At 37.3% G+C, this 21,790-nt stretch overlaps 2 protein-coding genes across 6 annotated transcripts in view; both read right to left on the reverse strand.

Annotated features, from left to right (window-relative positions):
- The window catches only part of arhgef10la (Rho guanine nucleotide exchange factor (GEF) 10-like a), a 147,626-nt gene extending 139,503 nt beyond the window's left edge, over window positions 1-8,123 (reverse strand). For 2 of the 3 annotated variants that reach the window (XM_053674185.1, XM_053674183.1), the window contains exon 1: window positions 7,669-8,122. The gene's annotated coding sequence lies outside the window, so the exon portion shown is untranslated. Of the gene's footprint in view, window positions 1-7,668 lie in introns of all 3 variants that reach the window. The other variant, XM_053674184.1, reaches the window with a different exon arrangement.
- A 4,253-nt stretch (window positions 8,124-12,376) lies between these two features.
- The window catches only part of chd5 (chromodomain helicase DNA binding protein 5), a 52,500-nt gene continuing 43,086 nt past the window's right edge, over window positions 12,377-21,790 (reverse strand). For 2 of the 3 annotated variants that reach the window (XM_053674182.1, XM_047149554.2), the window contains exons 34-40: window positions 21,584-21,736; window positions 21,365-21,473; window positions 18,440-18,572; window positions 18,167-18,362; window positions 17,916-18,073; window positions 17,622-17,748; window positions 12,377-14,826 (exon numbers count right to left, since the gene is read on the reverse strand). In XM_053674182.1, coding sequence (XP_053530157.1) covers window positions 14,699-14,826; window positions 17,622-17,748; window positions 17,916-18,073; window positions 18,167-18,362; window positions 18,440-18,572; window positions 21,365-21,473; window positions 21,584-21,736 — 1,004 coding nt within the window. In that variant the 3' untranslated portion in view covers window positions 12,377-14,698. Of the gene's footprint in view, window positions 14,827-16,364; window positions 16,534-17,621; window positions 17,749-17,915; window positions 18,074-18,166; window positions 18,363-18,439; window positions 18,573-21,364; window positions 21,474-21,583; window positions 21,737-21,790 lie in introns of all 3 variants that reach the window. The other variant, XR_008393186.1, reaches the window with a different exon arrangement.

Here is a 21,790-nt window from a genome sequence, read left to right on the forward strand (position 1 = left end):
TACACATAAAATGAAATATTTCAAGCCTTTTTTTTGTTTGTTTTAATCTGGGTGATTACGGCTTACAGCTCATGGAAATCAAAACTCCAGTATCTCAAAATATTCAAGTAAAGAATTTATAATACAGAAATGTCGACGTGAGAAGAGTGAATTAACTCAAAACACCTGCAAGGATTTTCCTGACAGTTTAACCTCTCAGTCTGTTTCAGTACACACCACAATCACGGGGAAGATGAAAGTAAATGTTGCATTTCATTTGGAAATCAAGGTCCCAGAGTCTGGAGGAAGAGTAGAGAGGAACAGAATCCAAGTAGCTTGAAGTCCAGTGTGAAGTTTCCACAGTCAGTAGAATGCTATTAGTTTAGGGGTGTCCACTTATTTTTATTTTTGTCCCTAAAAAAGTTTTGGATTGTTTTTTCCACTTTATTTGTCTATTTTGCAATTACACATTCAAGGTGGGAAAAGATCTGTCATGATTTATCTTAGTTTCATATTTTATTTCATAAAAACTTGCCATTTTAAGAGGGGTGTGTAGACTTTTTTATATCCACTGTAAGCTGTCGGTGTTGCTCTATAAAACTTTCCATTCAGAAGGCAATATAAAAGTCAGCTGTCCTGTAAGGTTCCTTTAATTGAAGGTAGTTTCAGACATCTTTCTCAGAGAAACAAATCCCATAATTCTGTTCACCAGATGAGGGTTTGATGGTAATTTGAAAAACAACAGAGAGAACTGTTTCTCCAACAGCTAACATACGATGAAGGGTGTTGAATGTAATGCCAGAAAGGTTCCTTATTCACTGTTATTATTTTATATGATAGAGCATCAGTGTAAAATGTTTCAATATTATGATATATTAAAGAAGTAGATTTCAGATCGGAGCTACTGAACTTGTGAGAGAAAAATAAGACTTACAAGTAAAACTACTTCTTTCTTTGAGACTAAAAAATAATGAATTGATCAACTTGACAGTTGTACTGTAAACAAATGATATTTTTGTTGTAGTGTGTTTTCGTTTGTTTTGAGTGTTGTTGTTTTTTTGTTTGTTTGTTCATTTATACTGTATACTTTACCTAGGTAGTATTGTTTTTAGTTACATTACTTTTATTGACATCAGAAAGATACGAATTTCAATTAAAAGCATCAAGATACAAGAAACAAACATTTGGTGGTGAAAGAGTAAACACTAAATAGTTTTTTAAAAAAATTAAAGATTAAGAATAATGAATTGATAAAACTATATCTATTGCAACAAAAATGTATTTTTAGTTTATTTTGTTGCATGACTGGTATATTTATTTCTGTAGCTATTTATTTGCCGGTTGATTTCTGTGTTTTCCTTGTTTGATTGCTTGTTTGTTTTTATATATATATATATTTATTTCACAGCTTCAAAAAAATTTTAGATTTAGAATAATAAATGATATAAACAAACAGCGATATTGTTTTTGTGATGTGTTTCAATTTGCCTCATGCTTGCGGTTTGTTTGTTTATATGTTAGTTTGCTTGTTTTTTTTTTAATCCAATTTAGTTTGCTTGCTTGTTTGTATATTTGTTTGCCATTAGTTTTGTTTTTCAAATGTATTACATTTATTGGCATCAGAAAGATACAAATTTCAATATCAAATTTCAAGAGTACACCATGTCCAGTGGGTTCTGGGCTCCATCCCATGATGCACTGGGCCTTTGGGCCTGCTATACACAGATTCAGTAGCTTATTTGAATAATTTTTTTTCCCCCCAAACACCACTGAACTTCAGCAGTCACTTGGATCAACCCACCGCATGCACAACAACACACAATGACACGATTGTGACAGAAAACCATGGAACTGACTCACAAAAGCATCTTTTCAGCTTTCGTCAGTGGTGAAAACACTCAACTGTTGATTAGCTCACAGGTCAGAAGGTCAGCGTCGTGCAGTGGGCGATGTGCTAATATCAAGACGTGGGTAAAATTAAACGGATGGATCAAAACGTTTTGAAATGTCGATTCAGGTTTAGAGGTGGATATAACTGTATGAGCTACATATTTCCGGGAGAAAATATTTCAGAAAATATTGCCCTGAGTGAGTCCAGTGCAGAAGGAAAGACGATTCGGAGGAGATCTGTAATAATATAATACGCCTGCATAAATAAAAGATTGAGAATTAATCAGACACTGTCGCTGAGGAAGTCAGGCCTGTAATACATGGAGAACATTAGCAGGAAGTATCTGCACAGCAGCTTTATGAGGCAGTGGACGGGTTATTGATTGTGTTACACTACACAGTAATAGCTTTGTGAGATCTTGGCGTTTCTCTCAGGGGGGCTGCTTGGACTTTATGCTAATCATAAAGAGCCACATTCCATTTGAAGAGCAACAAGGGCCCCTTCTGCATGATAAACACACAGCTGATGGGATGAAGAGTATCAAAAGTTTGCACCCCCTATGGTTTCCGAGTATGAAAGTGCTTTTTTGTTGTTGTTGTTGTTGTTTGATTGGTTGGGTTTTTGTTGTTGTTCTTGTATATTTGATTTTTTTTTGTGACAAATCATAAAACTGAGAGGATTAAAACACTGTTGAGGGAATTAAAGAATTTAAAGCTTTCTGCATTATTTGTGCATAATAATTGTAAAATTCTGTTACTTTAACCTAAATCACAAATGTCTTTAACACAAATGTATTATAGTTGTTGTTGTTGTTGTTATTGTTGCTGTTAGTTCATCATTTTGTCCCAAGAGAAGACAAACGTCAATTTTCCTGGACCTCACTATTTATTTTTTTTATTTCATACTTGTTTTTATTTTGTTATGAAATCATAGTATCTCATGGATTATATTCCCCACTATGATTCTTCACTGGGTTTAAAACATATTATTTAAACACTTGGCTTTTAATAGGTTCCTATTTTATTTGCACAGTCCATAACCCTAAGGCCTCTAATGTTCATGATTCGTTAGAAATGTGTGGTGTTGTGATATTTTTTAAATAAACATAAAATGCATAAAGGTGTGTAAAGTATGAAAGATTAGGAAGTTTTGTGGATCTTAACAGAATGTTGACCGTTATGTAAACCTTGAAGGTAAAGTGTGGGCTGAGATTATGAACCATCACGCGCACACACACACACACACACACACACACACACACACACACACACACACAGATGAGTCAGTCTCGCAAGAATGGTGCTGTCTCAGTGCTGACAGAGACACTACCTAGGACACCTCCCCAGTTCAGAGATAATCCGAGTCAGCAAGCGATTGTTTGTGTTACACACCTTGATGTTTATAAGGTCTGCAATATAGAATTAATTACATTGATTCTGATTGGTCAGAAGCTAGTTGTATTACAATGTTGTTTCGATAGTAGCAACATACACAGGGACTTGTACAGCAGCTGCGCCACATAAACATATTTTTAAAACATGTCTCATTGTTCATGTTTAGTTTTCTGTAAGGACATGTTTACCGAACTTTAATGGAAGGAGTCTCGAGTGTCAGGGTTTTATAATGGTCAGAGGTAAAGCTGGATGTGTTCCAGCATTTGAAAGTTTTCAGGACAGAGGAGGTTGTCTTACTGTATGTTTCTTTTTTTTGTCTTATTGACTTATAGCTGCTATAACGTATGTGATAACTGCATATAACAGGTTTGTTGGGTTCCACAACATTAAAGGTAACTATAAACAGATAAAAAGTACAATCAATCGTTCTTTAATCAATTCAAAATTTAAATCATTGGTAAATTGTTATGATATAAGAGAAACAAAACACTTTTATGCTTCTATAAGAAAATAACCTTTGTTCAAGTATTAATTATATCATATTATTAACAGCATGCCCAGTCATGTTTTATCGAGCTTTTCATACTTCTATAGTAGTTCTTGTTCTGCTCTTGGACCAACAGATAATAACTTCTACCAGAGATTTCATTGCATACTTTTATGCAATTATATAAAACTCTTTCAGAAGAAGCACCTGGAAGAAACACAAAGCACTGCACACATCAGCTGCTTTTAGAATAATCCTGACAAAAGGATCACCTTTACAAACATGTTTCAAAAGAAGCTATTGAGCTCGTCCTCTCAAGTATTCTTGACTATTATTTTAGCAACAAGCTAACACACAAAGCATGTATAGAGTCTGCATGGAAAGAGCATGTATTGAGTCTGGGGTGGAACTGTATGGAAAAGTCATAGCATGCAGTAACAGTAACAGTGAAATGTAACACTGGGAAATTAAATACAGGTACGTTACTCTGCAAAAGTGAACCCACCTATAGATTTTTTTCAGAATTGATGCAGCTGCAAACACAAATTACAACACTGATTTATTCATTTATTTATAGAAAAACAATAGTAATAGTTGTAGTTAATATTATTATTACTATTATAACTAGTATTATAATATTAGTGGTGCAAAATAAAAGGAAGAAGAAGAAAAAGAAGAAGAATTGAAGGCAGCATTCATTATCATATGTATATATGGCCTCACAGAAAGGGTTACAGAACTGATTACTCACTGTCTGTCTATATGTATGTCTATCTATTTCTCGTTGTCTATCTGTCTGTAAGCATATCTATCCATCCATCCATCCATCCATCCATCCATATACACACACACACACACACACACATATATATATATATATATATATATATATATATATATATACACACACATACACACACACATACACACACACACACACATACATATATAATCTGTCTATCTATCTATCTATCTATATCTGTCTGTCTTTATCTATCTATCTATCTATCTATGTCATTCTGTCTGTCTATCTGTCTTTCTTTTGTCTTCATCTATCTATATATCTATCTGTCTGTCTGTCATTCTGTCTGTCTGTCTATCTTTTCTGTTGGGCACATAATCCTCAGATGCGTCTCCTGTTCCACGCTGCTGAGTGACAGACACATCTCACGCTGCTGTTTAAAATCGTGTCAGACACATGAAGCATCTCAGTGACATATTTCTCCAGAAGTGTTCACTCAAACTGTGTTCAGTCAAACTGAAAGTCTGCCTGTCATATCCAAGAGTGACACAGTCGCTCAAATCAGAGATTTATGAAAAGAGTTCAAATACACCGATAACCTGAGTCACTCCACGTATCAGGTGTTTGACATTAGTACTGAGTGATGATTGACGCTGTGTGTTTGAACAGAATTCTCGAAATAACATGAAATAAACGTTAAGCATTATTTAAATTTTGTGTTACTATAATGAGAGAAAAGCCTGCTGGTGGAGCTCTGCCTCACACATGCATGGACTGCTAATGACACAGGGATTTTCAGCAGAGGGAAACAGGCAGAACATTGGGTTTGTTGAAGCTCTGATTCGTGGGGATACTGAGGAAACTCGGTGAAAGGGGAAAAGCAGCGGAGTGAGCCAAGATCCAGATTAGGGGTGGCACAGTGCCCTCATGTACACTGACGCATAAACAATGTGAGGCTGTGATGTTGAAGAGTGGGATGCTATGAAAAATTCATGGCATGATATCCATAGAGGACAATATTACAGTTTTTGGTATGCTGAATTGTGTTAATGAGTGAAACCGGTAGAATACGTTGGAAATATTTTGCGTCACAGGATGTCGGACATCTCGACATACTGATGTCCGTACAGGGTTTCGCACCGAGTTTTTTTGTGTATGTTGCAGCCAAAAATGCTTCATTTTGCTGCAGCTATTTTTTTAAAAATAATTTTTTGTGCTTTTTTTCATGGAAAACTACATGAATTGGCGAAATCACAATCGCATGAAATTGCTTCACACACTCTTTCACAGTGAGTGATTGTTTTGTTTAAATGAAACCTTTTAGCCGTACTCATGTTCGACACACGCAAATCAAAGAGGGCTTTGGTTGAACGCGCGGCGTGATGACGTCACGTGACGCGTCTCAGCCTGAATCTGTGGAAAATCTACGGTAATTTTGAAAAACTGTAAGCTCCTCTGAATATTGCGGCGTTTGCTTGATTTTGCGTTCATTTCTGGGATCGCAAAATCCTGAAGGGACTGACCCAGCTGGAGTGAAAAGATGCTCACGGATAGATGACTTATGTTCCATTATAAAATATGAGTACTTGTCGAACAATAGCAAAAAAGAGTCATCGTTTTAAATGCTGCCATGTGCAACCCCACAATAAATGTGCAGCAGTTACTTGAGCGATACATTTTAAGACAAATACATTAGTTGCCTTCATAAAAAACATCTAAAAAAAAATCCTTCTGGTTTCTTATTAACACATGAAAGCCTCCTACAACTAGCTGCACCCTCAATCAATACACTAACAACACCTGACTTCATGCTTCAATCTGACTTCACGCCCCTCCTTCCCCAGTCCATGCGTGTGTGTGTGTGTGTGTGTGTGTGTGTGTGTGTGTGTATATATATATATATATATATATAGTTTTTTTATTATTTTTTTTATTTTTTAATGTCTTTGAACAAGTCTCTTTTTTTCTGTTTCCTGAAGTTAATGAGCTAAAATGAAAAAAAATGTTCTAAGGAAACCACAAATTGTAAGACTTTCCTGTGGTGGAAAACCATTACAAAGCACTCTCACTGGAGACTCCTTCCATTAATGTTAAATAAACATTTCCTTACACACAACTTATACGTTTCTCTTTGTTAACCAATGACTTTTTAATGTTTATTATCAGTCCTAGATTATGTGAAGCATCGATCATGCACGTCCATATAAATGATCCACTGCTATAGAAACAATAACGTATTACAAGGAGTATATTAATATAAACCTGTGATATGCCTTGAAGCTGGAACTACCGTCATAGCTGACAGTTACAGAAAACTAATCAAAACCTTCTGACCAATCAGATTTTCTGCAACAATCTGCACAAACTGATGGTTTAATTTGTCTTTTTTGTAGTACGCTGTAATTTAATTCATGCTAAATTCATGTGGAATTATTTTCAGTCCTGGTTTGATTAAACATTAATTCATTAAGGTGCATTTATTTACTTTAAGTAAAACTATTAATTCGGGTAATAATTTATCTTGTTAAATGTATCTCCTTCAAATATCTACAGGAAATCTGTAGGAAATGGCCGGTTCTGTCTTACTCATCACCTGGAACTTTTAGTAATTACGTAAAATTACTCCACTGATGAACTTCCATCCTCAAAAACATTTAAATCCTGGTTTAGTTGTCTCATCTTCCTACAGCAATTCATCCCTGCATGGTCAGCGTGTGGATGTGTACCACCTGTTTGATGGACCTTGTCAGTTTGTAAAGTGCTCATGTCCTGGTTATGTTTTGCATTGGAATTCATACACACACACAAAAAAAAAATGTCATCATAGTTTCTATCCGCTTATAGTTGCGTTAAATGCTGTGCAAGATTGTTCTTGCCATCATTTACATTTTAGCAGTTATGAAGACAAGTACCACTCTCCTAAAATCATTTAAAAATGATACCCAGTTATCATCAATATGCACAAGTAGACGTGCAAGACGGCATCACGTGCTTGGATCTTTCTTCTAACAGGTGTGTATATGTACAAATCAGAGATGTTACACAGAATACAAGCTTTTCTGTTTCTATATTTCCACTACTTTTTTCATGGTCCTCTTTTTGGAAAGAGAGATAGATTCGAGAGATCGCCTGTATGAGTGGGAAAGTAGCAGGACAATAAATCAGCACCATTTACCTTCTTATCACTGCTCAGACCTCCAGAGGAAAAGCTTCAGTGCCTCCTGATAGACAATTCAACCCCGACAAGCTTGCATGGACTTCCTGCTATGAAACCCGGCGCATTTGAAACACATCTCCCTCTTGCTTCCTGGGCCTCCGAGAGGGTTATTTACTTTCCCACTCCTTAGGCTGAATGAATGTCAATGCCCCTCCTTTCTCTCTGTCCCCTTGCTCTCTCTCTCTCTCCCTCCCTCTCTCTCCCGCCCTCTCTCTCTCTCTGCATTGTCATTCACTACCTCCCTCCCTTTCTCTTTTCTCCTCCTAACTGCTCAACACTGCTTAAAGCCCCACTGAGTGAAAACAGAGGTTTTTCAACTGCACCAGGGCCAATGGCAGACCTGGAGAGAGACTTAGGGTCCAATCAGAGCACAGCCTGGAGGTGGGGACTTGAGATGGGGGAAAAAGGAATAGGACAAAGGAGGAGAGAGAGAGAGAGGGAGGGAGAGCGAGAGAGAGAGAGGAGGGGGATTGGCATGAGACAGATTACGCTATCTCTATGATGTACTAAAACGGGGAATAAAAGGAATTTGCTAACTGAGGTCTTAAATCATGATTCAATTTGATTTACCGTTACATTTATTAAATAAACAAAGAAATAAGGCAGAATACAAATCCTAAAAATAGTCTATGGGACCAACCTTGTGTATGACACAATCAATGAACCCAAACTTAGAATAAAATTTAAGTTACACAAAATACTACAGTCAAGATTCCAAAATCATCTCAAAATCATTCACGGGGCAGACATTTGACGGACATTTTGTGCATTTTTTTAAAGGCAGACGCTACACAAACAGATTACAAACATGTTGTATTGTTATAATACAGAGAAAAAACTGTAAAATGGTGTAAGCAGACATTTATGCAACATTTACGGAAGGAGTCGAAAGGAAAAAAAAAAAAAGTTTTCAACTTTTTTTACTTCAAAAGTTTATAGATGCTATAACATCAGTTATAACGGCCAGTAACTTGTTTCACGGACATCCAAAACATTAAATGTGATAATAAATGGATAAAAAGTAAATGTCATTCTTTAATTACTTCAGATTGTTTAGTAATTAGCAATCTGATGTGGTATAAGAGGGATAAAACAGTCTCGGATATGCTGTTATAGCAAAATAATAAACAAACAAACAAAAAAAAACATTATTGTTTCCACCACAGAGTGGATTATTTGTTAATAACAGCACATCCCGAAGTGTTTTAATCCTCTTTATTTATTCCCTTTCCACTGATGGACCGGATAGAAAATGGCTGATGCACTGTTAAGAGCAAGAAATAGACTATAGATAGTAATCCAATACCAAGAATGTCACTTATATGGTTAGTAGACCTGATAAAATGTTGAATCAGTAGATATGTTTTCATACACACATTTGAACATCACATTAAAAAAAAAAAAACTCCGGGTGGAAACACCAGATGAGAATAAAACACCAAAATTGAGGCGGCTAAATTTTTTTATCTGATAATAAGACTTGCACATAAACTAATTTGGAAGCACATTTTTATCAAATAATTTCCTCAATGCGCATCAGAAAAGTAATGTAACTTTGCCTCAATAAATCATGTGATGGGAAAATTGGCTCAGAAACGTAAAAATGCCGGAGTTTCTCTGAAAGTGACGATTCTGTTCTCTTGAACACATGAGATGGAAATGTTGCTTTTTTCACAAAGGTTTTAATGCGATATTCCAATTTTTCTCAAGTGAAATTTGCAACTAGGATGGAAACATAGCTAGTGACTTCCATTATCACAAACTGATAACAGTGAGCCTTCCTTTCCAAAAGTAGGACATCCTGCATGTAAACGCAGACATCCCACCTCTCCCAGAAGCTCTGGGAGTCTTCCGCATGTTGACAGCAGCTCCATGGCGCTCGTAAATTCTATACAATATCTCAGAAATATATTTTTTAGAGCGAGCGAGCGAGCAAACAACAGAGGGAGAGACGAGAGAATTTCTAATAGTAGATGGGCTCTGGAAAGATTTAGAGAACGAGTAATGAGATGTAGCGAGAAAGTGACAGAGAGTGTGTCCTGATTGGTCTCTCTTTCTGCCAACTAGATCAATCAGATTTATCCGTGGCCGTGCTTTACAGTCGACCTTTCTCAGATCAGTGTACCACTGTAGTTCACTAACACTGTAGTGTCCTAAAAAGAAGAAAATACTAAACACACCAGCAGGGTGATTGGGTGAGATGGGGTTTCCCGGAGGGGCTATGTCCTTGAAGTGAGTTTTTGCAGGGTGGGATGTCTGTAAATGTTGCATTTACCATAAATTGACTGCGCTCTTCTTCCTCCAACTCTAGTGTTCAGATGCAGCTGTTTGTACGAGAGATCCTGCTGGTTTCATACGTTTTGTATCTGGTTTGCACCCTGATAAGCTTTCTACCATTTTTATACCTGTTACTGCAGCCTGATTGGTTTATGGGACACAATATGCAAATCAGCTCACTCCGTACAACCACCAATTCTTGTGTTTTTCCCACATCTTCTTTAGGCCAGAAATCAGCTGCCATTTTAAATCCTTCGAAGTGTCGAATTTTACTGTTATATATCAGGAGGGGTTTCAGCCGTCACATCTCTTGGAGCAAGACAGATCTATATACACTTAGATAACATGCTTCTAAAATGTGATCGGGTGATCGGATTTTAATGTTTGAATGTGTGCATTTATACCTGCATGTTTACATGGATAAATCCCTATCTGCATATAATTCTGATACTCAATACACATGAATCAAGTGTAAACTGGAGTCTTGTGCTTAAAGGAGGCTCGCCTCATTATGTAAATGTAACGAGTAAATCTACTACGTTAGTAGTTGTCTTTTAGAGAAGTTAGCAAGACACCATAAATGTACAAAGTTTTACATCCAATAGCTTTCAAATAGAAACAAAGATATATTATTTGATAGACACAGTTGTAAAAGCTGAGTTGTTTTTGTTTTGTTTTTTTCTAAATGAAAGGTAAACATTTTCAATGCAATCTTTTACAATACAATACTTTTTGCAATCTTTTGTCTTAATTTATTTATTTTTTAAAATTCTGTCTGCAAATGTAAAATCCAGTGTCAACCAGCTTGCCAATAATTCTGGACTTTTCCAATCAATTTTAAACTTCCTACAGATTTCTTGATAATTGTTAAGCTTGTTAACGGGTTCAGGAAAACCATAAATGGTGAAATGTATTCGTAAGGCTGTGGTGATGCTAATAATAAAGGATAGTCTGAAACAAACTGATTTAAAACTTAACCTTCCTTGCGTCACAGGCTCCACTTCGATACGCCAGAGTTCAGGAGTTCTGAGCCGACACTTATGTTTGTTAATATGGCAGAACCCATGAAAGTTTGGTTAGTGGACAACGCTAAATCTAGCTTTCTGAAGGAAATATTGACAGCTTTGTCTTGTTTCCAAACTTACTCTGCCTTGAAATTGTTTGACTGTGTGCTAGCTAGCTAAATTCTTCAGCCTCAGTTATTAGCTAGCCTCCATGCTTAGCATTTACATTGCCTCATGACTTTTATCTCTCCTCCATTTTTGCCCATCCCAATATAACTATACTTTATCTTAAAAAGTAATCATTAAAATACTTCAGAAACCTGAAAATAATTTTGTAATAATTTGTGAATGTTAGTGACCCACAACATTACCGGAAAACATTCACCCCGATCAAACGTTTGGAATAATCCACAAATCACATGGTCAACAGGAAGTTGCATCATCTAAAGAAAAATAAGACATCTCGTTCACATTTCTTTATTTTTAATGATATTGTGATATTGACTTACTTTGTATAAACCCGTTACACAAATTATAGATAGAAAGTATATTATTAATATTTTACTTTCAAGTAAATGATTCTACTGTCCTCATGACATTAGCTTGGATGCTATTTACCAACATTTCAGGCATTTGCTAATTCTATGCTAAAACATAATCCTGTTGCTCTTTTAAGACCAAAATGCAGCCATTTTTATGTTTTGAATGGATAAATGCATGTGTTCTTAGTTGTATTCAATGTTGAACTTTTAAGAGTTACAAGGGCTGAATGGCACTGCAATCATATTAGATTTGAAAATGACTGCCTTTAAATTTCATATTTAAATTCCAACCTTATAGCTGATTTCTTTTCTCACACAAAATACAGTAAAATCTAGTTTATTGAAAATACAGAGCCAAGTGTTTTCTTATTGGAGAGAATTTATTAAAACACATTAAACAAATGCACTCGGTACAAAGTAAAACGATGACAATTCACACTTCTTCGTCTGGTCAATTTTCTTAAAACCAAACAGTAACACTGGTTAGATTTAGGCTTTATATTCGTAGCTCGGTCCAGGCTAGCTAACAAAATTCCAACGAACCAAAGAAGTGACTGACTGTGCATGCTGTCGTAGTCCTCGCAGCACTTGTTAGCAATGTTTCCATCCAAAGAAGGAAAACGGTGTTTCAAAGTAAATCAAAATTTATATATATATATATATATATATATATATATATATATATATATATATATATATATATATATATATACATATATATACATATATATATATATGTATATATATATATATGTATATATATATATATATATATATATACATATACATATATATATATATACATATATATACATATATATATATGAAATAAAACATTTTTAATGAAAAAAAAATTTGAGTTGGTCACATTATGAATTTGTTCATTTACTCTCTTTATTTTTGTCTAGTGAAAGAAATTTTGCACATGTTTATTTTTCACAAGTCATATTTTCCACTTCTTTTCCCACTTGCTAGGTTTTTGGATGGAATCAAAGCTAAAAGTGTCTTTACCAACTTTAGCCTTCTGGTAGCTTTTGAAGCCTAGTGTACAGGAATGAAAACGTCTAGTATTAGACTGAAGCTTTTTCAAAATTCGTTACATTCATATTAGCTTCAGTTTGATTGCATTTAACCGGAGCTCAATATCTGCACTATGATAATAGAAACGAAAATGGTACAAACGCGTGATCGTATAACTGAAAGTACATATAGTCATCTTGATGACAAAAAGTTGAAGTTCCATTATTCCATTATTATTTAAAATGGTTATGCACTGGATTTTGAGCCTCTCTTTATTTACTTAAGTGGATTAGTTGAGGTTTTGCGCTGTGCGTACGTATGAACACTAAACCGTTTTGCAACCCCCCACAAACAAATATTAACACCATTCAAGTACTGACACTACACCGTGTGTTGTGATGAGAGGCTTTAGCGTTTAAGTTAATGGCAGAAGAACAAACTGAAAACCTCTATTCGAGTAAGAAAAGCCATCACGCTGCACGAGGATGTCGGGAATGAAATGAGGTTTCACTTGTGTTTAAATTAGCGGATGTCTTTTGACACATCCCGATGAGCTTCACATTCAATGCTTTTACTAAAAACACACATTTAAAATGTAAACACAAAAGAGTCCACTTCCACACCTTCCATGGCAGCAAAATCGATTCTGTGGCCTATGACTGTAGACCAAAATGTAGTAGTGAAGCCAAGCAGGTATTGGCCTTTGGAAAACATAATGTATATAATGTATGGTTTCAAATTTTCTGCCCAAAGATTGCAACAAGGCTATAAACTTTGGATTAAAAGGAATATTGTGAAAATTATAAAAGTAAACATACCATATATCACTTCCCGATGATTTTCAAGATGATTTCAGGGGCCGTATTACAGAAAGGTCCTACTTTTGAAGTTTGTAAGGAATAAAAACACTTGACGTCATGAAGATATAGGAAAATAATCCTATAGCGTATGTTTGATTTCCACAGCTATTTGCCAACAATGACGTTTTATTTATTAAAGAATGAAACATACTTTTTTTTATCATTTATTGTTACATTTATAGATATACTTAACAGTTGAGACGGCATGAAAGGTGGAAATGAGGAAGAAAACTGGGGAAAGTTCCCACTTTTCATTAACGCAGCGTTAGTAGCAGACATAACAATTGATTATTGAATACTTTATTTTGTCATTTGAGATAAAATGAGATATTCCTAAATTCTAAGTTTGAAGGGGGAGGGGGGGCAAACTTGAACCTTATCACAGATCCTAACATAGGATTTTCTGTTTTTCTGTAATACGACCCCAGCTTAATTCAACACTTGATACACTTGTACAGTCAAGTACAGAGAAACAAATCCATTACTGTTATAATACACACTCATAATACTGCAGAACCAGTGTTACCAGGGAGCTGAAATCCTTAAATATGACAAAAAGTGCTGCAGCTATTTCATAATTAATGGATAAGAAACTCAGTGCCTGTCAGGGTCCTTGTTCATGAGCAGACATGTTCATATCATCAAGCACAATTTCATTTATATGCTGCTGTTAAGGAAAAACAATAAAAAGCCTGACAGGACTGCATGTAACACGTTAATAATTCCAGGTTATGGCTGAATAATTCTTATGATGCACTCAGAGACTGTGATACTGCACATAAAATGGGGGTTATATCCATTTTATATCCCATCATCTCCAAAATGCCTTTAACCACTATACAGCGCGTTGCAAGCAGCATAATCCATAACTAGCATGTGGGTCACATGACCATCTTCCTCCTTCCGGATGCAGTACACAAGAAGAACCTCTAGATGTCGCACCACATTCAAGCACCAGTAAAAGATTCTGGTGCTGGGGGGGGAGGGGGAGGGGCTCCAAGAAATGTCTCAGAATGACAGATTTCAAAGATCCGTAAGAGGAAGAGAACATCCTTGTCACACACTGTCCTTGGATATCTCTCCGTTGACCGTAGTAAATAAAAAAAAAAACAAGCAGGAGAATACTGATCAACTCACAAGCGCACACGCTTCAAGACAAAAGTGCAATTCATAAGATTTGTTTTATCTGTATGATGGGAGGAATGTTCCAGAATAATGTCCAAATTTGATCTACGAGAGAGAGAGAGAGAGAGAGAGTGAGAGAGAGAGATGATTAAGATGAGGGCTAGTCTTCGATGCAAATGACGTCTGAGGGTTTGCTGGATTTGAGGTCAGATGGAGACACGTCTCTCAAAACCTCACTGGATTTCTTGTCCATGTGGCTGCTTGGTGCTGGAGGACCGTTCGAGGACACTATATAAACATGAGAACAAGATAGAAACATGGAATTAGCGCAGGTCATGGGAAAGATATTCCCTCAAACTCAAAACTTAGAGCAAACAATAACAAAATAACGAAGGAAAGGATCATAGCAAATGGTAGATTATCGTAGTTGGTTCAATGTGATTAATAACAGTGTTGTGCGGCCTCATGAGTTAGTGTTACCTAAAGCAGCATGTCCTGGCATGTTGTATTCCTCTTAGACAACAGCAATTTGCCAACCAATGCAATTTTATTAAAGAACAACACATTGTATTTTTAACCATATATACATACATATAATGTTCACAAAAGAAGTGCCTGCACTATAGCAGCTATAAACAGTGCTTCTCTCACCAGCCTCTATTTTCTCTCTCTTGGTAGAATAATAAGACTAAATAAGACACAAAAAAATTGTTTAAAAAAAAAATTGTAAAAAAAAAAAAAAAGTGTAAAGTTACAGCTGTGTAGGTTGTTACTATGGAAATTATGTACCAGAATGAGTGTATTAATATAAACCTGTGATTTGCCTTAAAGATGGAACTACTGTCAGAGCTGCTATTATAAAAATTAATCAACAATTTTTGGCCAATCAGTCAAACACCCAGAAATGATTTTGGGGAAAAAAGAAAAACAAAAAACTTCCAATACCCAGCTTGCATAAATGTGCACACCCTTTTATAATTAGCAATGTGGCAGTGGTCAGAATGAACCAATCACATTCAAGCTCATGTTAAATACTAATTAGTGTACACCTGCCATCAATTAAAGTAACTGATTGCCCCCAAATAAAGTACAACTGTTCCTATAGGATTCTCCTGACATCTTCTTGGTAACATCCAACTGGAAAAGCCATTTGCCGGAAAGAGCTTTTAAAGTAGGTACGGGATCTCATTGTTGAAAAATATCAATCAGTAGAGGGTTACAAAAAAATTTCCAGGGCACTGGATATACCATGGAGCACCGTAAAGACTATAATCAACAAGTGGAGAAAATATGGCACTACAGTGACACTACTAAGAACAGGATGTCCATTTAAAATTGATGAGAAGATCAGGAGAAAACTGATCAGGGAGGCTGCAGAGAGGCCTACAGCAACATAAAAAGAATTGCACCAATCGGCAAGTACTGGTTGCTTCCTACATGTGACAACAATCTCCTGAATTATTCATATCTCTGGGCTACGGGGTAGGGTGGCAAGGCAGAAGCGTGTTTTAACCAAAAAATAAATAAAATACATCCAATCTCCCAAAACAATGTGGAATAATGTGTTATGGTTGAACTTTTTGGCCATAATACCAAATGATACATTTGGCACAAAAGAACAAACACACAGTACATCACTAAAAGAACACCATCCCCATGGGGAAGCATGGTGGTGGCAGCATCATACTTTGGGACTGTTTTTCTTCAACAGGAACTGGGGCTTTAATCAGGTTGGGGGGGATAATGAATAGCTCCAAATACCAGTCAATTTTGGCACAAAACCTTAAGGCTTCTGCTAAAACACTTAAGATGAAGAGGAATTTTACCTTTCAGTATGACAACGATCCGAAGCAAACCTCCAGATCAACAAAGGAATGGCTTCACCAAAACAAGTTCAAGGTTTTGGAACGGCCCAGCCGGAGTCCAGACCTAAATCCAATCAAAAATCTGCGGGGTGACCTGAAGAGGGCTGTGCACCGGAGATGCCCAGCCAATCTGACAGAGATAGAATGCTTTTGCAAGAAAGAATGGAAGAACTGCAAAATATTGCTAAGTCAAGATGTGCCAAACTGATTGACTCTTACACAAAATAATAGCATGCTGTGATCAAATCTAAAGGTGCTTCAACTAAGTATTAGTTTAGGGGTGTGCACACTTATGCAACTGAGAGAATTTTCTATTTTTCTTTTTTTTTCCCCCTAAAATGATTCTTATTGTTTTTCACTTTACTTAATAGGCTGATGAGATAAAAGCTACATAACTGTATATATAGACTAGTTATACAATTTAATTTGCACATGTACTCCATCCATCCATCTATCTTTTATACCGTTTATCCTTCTTCAGGGTCGCGGTGGAACCTGGAGCCTATCCCAGGAAGCATCGGGCACAAGGCAGGGTACACCCTGGACAGTGCGCCAATCCATCGCAGGGCACAATCACATACCCATTCATACACTACGGACACTTTGGACACGCCAATCAGCCTAGCATGCATGTCTTTGGACTGGGGGAGGAAACCGGAGTACCCAGAGGAAACCCCCGCAGCACGGGGAGAACATGCAAACGGTGGGAATCAAACCCCCAACCCTGGAGGTGTGAGGCGAACGTGCTAAGCCACCGTGTTGCACATGTAGTATGTTTATGTTCAAGGTTCAGATTTCTGGCTGTTTCATGATTAAAGTATTTGAGTATATGAGTATATGTCCAAGTTTAAGAAAAAGAAATATTCTAACTGTGATAACCAAAATTATAGGAAAAATTAATAAACTGTTGCTGCATAATGTTCTCCAAATCCAACTCACGTGTAGACGGTTGGATTTAGAGGTTTTTTCAATTGTTTTTAAAATGCTATTCATAGTCAATAAAGAAGTAACAGAAATTGGGATCATCTTGTAATGGGTTTACATCCTATATTTTCCTAATATCTGTGTTAAACCAACATTAAGTGTAAACACCATGCATGAGGCTGGAGGTGTAAAGTGTTTCACTCAAGAGTAGATATCTTTATTTGAAAGATAGTGATATCAGCCCTCGTTTAGCTCTTGTGAAGCTGGACTGCTGCTGAGTCAGAAGTTACTCACCACTAACGTACGGCCCCAGGGGCATCTGGCTGTAGTTAACCATGGCAGCTCCAGCAGGACCTCGAAATCCTCCTCCGAAACTGTTACTGTACATTGAAGAACAGGCAAAAGCTCCCTGTGGAAAAGGCTGAGCGCACACACACACACACACACACACACACACAGGGAGAAAAATTAGGACAAAACTCTAATGACTGAAAAAATCTGAATGTTACATAGTTAGTAAAACTAAGATTGCACGCTGTGTAGGAATAAAACACTTGAGTTTGCTGTTAACGTGATTCTGGTTCTGACCTGCTGGGGTTGAGGCTCACGGTTGGTGAGACGGCTCAGGATGCTTCTCTCAGACATGTGGAGTCGAGCGGATACAGGAGGGATGCGGGAGAGCATGGACGGCAGCCTCGTCACGTCCGCTTTCATATCGCTCAGCAGTTCTTCCAGCTGATTCAGCACTGGCAGAAACAGAACATGAATGTTAGCGTGATGTGATGCTACAGAGATTAAACAGAGCAATTGTGGCACAATATGGCACCCATTAAGTAAACCTTTGTGTAGGACGGCATTCGCCGGCTTATTTCCAGCCAGAGACTCTTTGGAAAGGTGCTGGTGCGACTCAGCCAGACACTCGACCTCAGCGAAACGCGTGTTAAGCGCCATGGCAGGGTGTGTGGAGTCCTGCGTCATGTTCAGGTAAGCTGCCCGCCTTAACTGCTCTTCAATCACCAGGGCCTGCTCCAACAGCTGAGGTCGACAAACAGATGGTTCTTAAGTAGGGCAATTTTTTTTTCCCCGAACAATTTGGGTACAATTTCACGCACCTTGAACCTCCGTGCCAGGAACTTGTTCTTCATCTCCAGGTAGTTGCCTTTGTTCATCTCGGTCTTGAAGGGCTCGTTGAGGATGGCATAGCGTGGGTCGTTCTGGATGTCCTGCCAGCGGGCGTAGCCGTGACTGAGACACGCAGATGTAGTCAAGGGGCCAAATACGGGTAATATTACATCAAAGAAACTGAACTAACCTGAGGTAGCTAAGAGCTTTTTCACAACTAATTCTATGTGGTTCAGTTTGATACAGTGCATAATTAAACAAACCAAAAAAAAAAAAAACATGTGCTGTGGGGTGTGTAGGACAAGGTGTGGCTGAAAATATACTTGAAAAATTTGTTCATTTATTGGTAAGAAATATGGCAATGGAAAAAGCTAACAAACCTCTAGCAAGGGCACACAGGCATCTGGAAATAAACAGAACCTGGAGGGATTAGAGGTTAGAACGTTTGCTTCGCACATCCAGGGTTGGGGGTTTGAATCTGACCTCCGCCCTGTGTGCATGGTAATGCTTCGGGGGTTTCCTCTGGGTACTCCGGGTTTTCTCCCTCAGTCTAAAGACATGCGTTGTAGGCTGAGTGGCATTTCCAAATTGTCCACAGTGTGTAAATGGGTGTGTGAATGTGTGTGCGATTGGCTGGCACCCAGTCCAGGGTGTTCCCTGCCTTGTTCCCAGAGTTCCCTGGGGTAGGCTCCAGGCTCACCTGCAACCCTGTGTAAGATAAGTGGTATGGAAAATGGATGGATGGACTAACTAAACTAATCTCAACTGAACTAAACTGAAATGAATTAACTAAACTGACCTGAAGTAACTAAACCTGAACAGAATTAAATTCATTGAACTGAAACAACTAATGTAATTAAATTAATGATAATGAGTCTTTATTTATCATGTATATGTTACAGCGCAGTGAAATTCTTTTCTTCGCATACCCCAGCATGTCAGGAAGTTGGGGTCAGAGTTCAGGGTCAGCCATGATACAGCGCCCCTGGAGCAAAGAGGGTTAAGGGCCTTGCTCAAGGGCCCAACAGTTACAGCTTGGCAGTGCTGGGGCTTGAACCCCCGACCTTCCAATCAGCAACCCAGGGCCTTAACTGCCAAGCTCAACTAAAATGAACAGAACTTATTAAACTAATAATCTTCTTTCCTTCTGCCATCAGAGCACTCAACTCTTCTCTCCTCAGACGCTGCTGATATGTCACTACTTCTCTCAGTCTACAGTACCATAATGTTTTTTTCCCCCCACACAACCTGTACTGTACTACTATGTAATATCTGCACTCCTAGTCATTACTGCTACGCTTCATCTCTGACCAGTGCTGCTGCTACTGGTTCCCATAAATACTACTGCAACTTTTTTTCTGCACATCTACTCACTGGCCATTTTTTTGCACTGATCCAACATTAATTGCACATCTCATTCATGCCCATTTTTATTTTGTTGTCCTGGCACTTTGTTTAGTGTACTGTCTATTCTTGGCTGTTGATCTGTATCTAACCAAATTACCACCACCACCACTGTTGTGTGGAGAGGAAGAGTCTTGTAAACTTTGAAATGAAGTGAACTGAAATGAAGTCAAAATGAAATGAAGTAATCAAATGAAACTTAACTTAATGAAGGTACGTTCACACATGCAGCAACAAAGCAACCGGAGAGCGTTCATTTTCAAGGAAACCTGGCGACTTCTGGCAACATGAGCGACAGCATCCGTTGGAGACTAGATGTGGGCGTGCCCAGCGATGTGACAAAGTTGAGAAAAGTTCAACTTTATGCAAATTTGGGGCAACTTGGTGCAGCGAGTACCAATAGGAGTGACGACAGTAGATCACACGTGATCCGTAGCCTCCTATGGGTATTATTTTGCTTTAAAAGTGCTAAGGCCATAAGTTAAGCTTGGTTAATTGGCGCTTGCGCTTTTGCCGAAGATAGATGACCGCAATGGCAAAGCGTACACACTGCTTCAGCTCATAGGATATGATGAATACATATACAATGGTGAATTTTATATACAAACGCTCTCGCTCCAGAATATTTCATTTTAGGGGCAAGAAAACTGGTTTGTTGCCAAAAGTGGAATGCTACTTGCATCACTCACTGATAAATGTTACTATGGCAACCAGTAGTAGGAACATCTTCTGGCGAATTCAGAGTACAGCGAATTGCAACTTGCAGCGATAAAATCACTGTGTATGTGAATGTACTTTTAATAAACAGAAGTGAATGGAACTGAAGAAAGTGAACTAACTTGAACTAAACTGAAGTATGTAAAGTGAACTAACGAAACTGAATTGAACTGAATTAAATTAAACTAAGCTGAGTAAACTAATTAAACTAAGCTGAACTAAAATGAAACAAAATAAACAAACTAAGATGAACTGAATTACCTAAAATGAACCAAGCTTAAGTAACTGAACTAAGGTGAAATGAAGTAATTAAACTGAACTGAATGAACAAAACTTATTGAACTAAATAACTGAACTGAAGTAAGTGAACTAAACTCAACTAAACATAACTAAACTGAAACAAGTAAACTGAAATGAAGTACTGTACCTAAACTGGACTAAAGTAACAGAATTGTAAAGGAATCTGGAACCTGAAATGAAGTAATTAAACTAATCTGAACTGAATTAACTAAACTGAACTGAATTAAATTGAAGTAACTAAACTGAAATGGAATTAAGTAATTACACTATACTAAGATAAATAAACTGACATTAAGAAATGAAACTGTGCTGAAATAAACATAATTAACTAAATGTAACTGAAATTAAACAAACGTTAACTAAAGTGAACTGAGTAAATTAAACTGAAGTAACGTAATTGAACTAAAATGAAATGAACTACACTGAGCTGAAATAAGTAAACTAAATTTGTGGAATAACACCTATGAAAGCTTAAAAACACTAAATTAGGATACGTTACGATGCCGGCCAAAAGCCAGTAGTCATGGCGCCGGTGCCAGATGTCATACATTTTACCTGACGACACAGCGACACGTTCTTCATTCTGCCACAGAGTGTGCAGCTCTGAGAACACACACAAACACAAAGAAATCCACTTAACATTCACTACTACACTCATCTACAGTATTCTCAACTCAGTAGTGAGACTGAGTGAGCATAAGCTTTAATCTCACCTGTAAAGCCGCCATCTGCGATGTTGAACATGAAGCGTGCCTTGGCGCCATTCTTTTCGTCTTTTTGGCCATCGTCCACCTCGTCCCTCGCTTCTTTCTCTCCATTCAGCTGACTCTCAATGGCGTCCTCAGATTTGGGTTCATGGGGAGCAGCTGTTATCGTATTTTTATATAATGTTTGTTATGTCTGAGTAAAATAACAGTTCA

This window comes from Ictalurus punctatus, chromosome 21, assembly GCF_001660625.3.
Source record: "Ictalurus punctatus breed USDA103 chromosome 21, Coco_2.0, whole genome shotgun sequence".
NCBI lineage: Eukaryota > Metazoa > Chordata > Actinopteri > Siluriformes > Ictaluridae > Ictalurus > Ictalurus punctatus.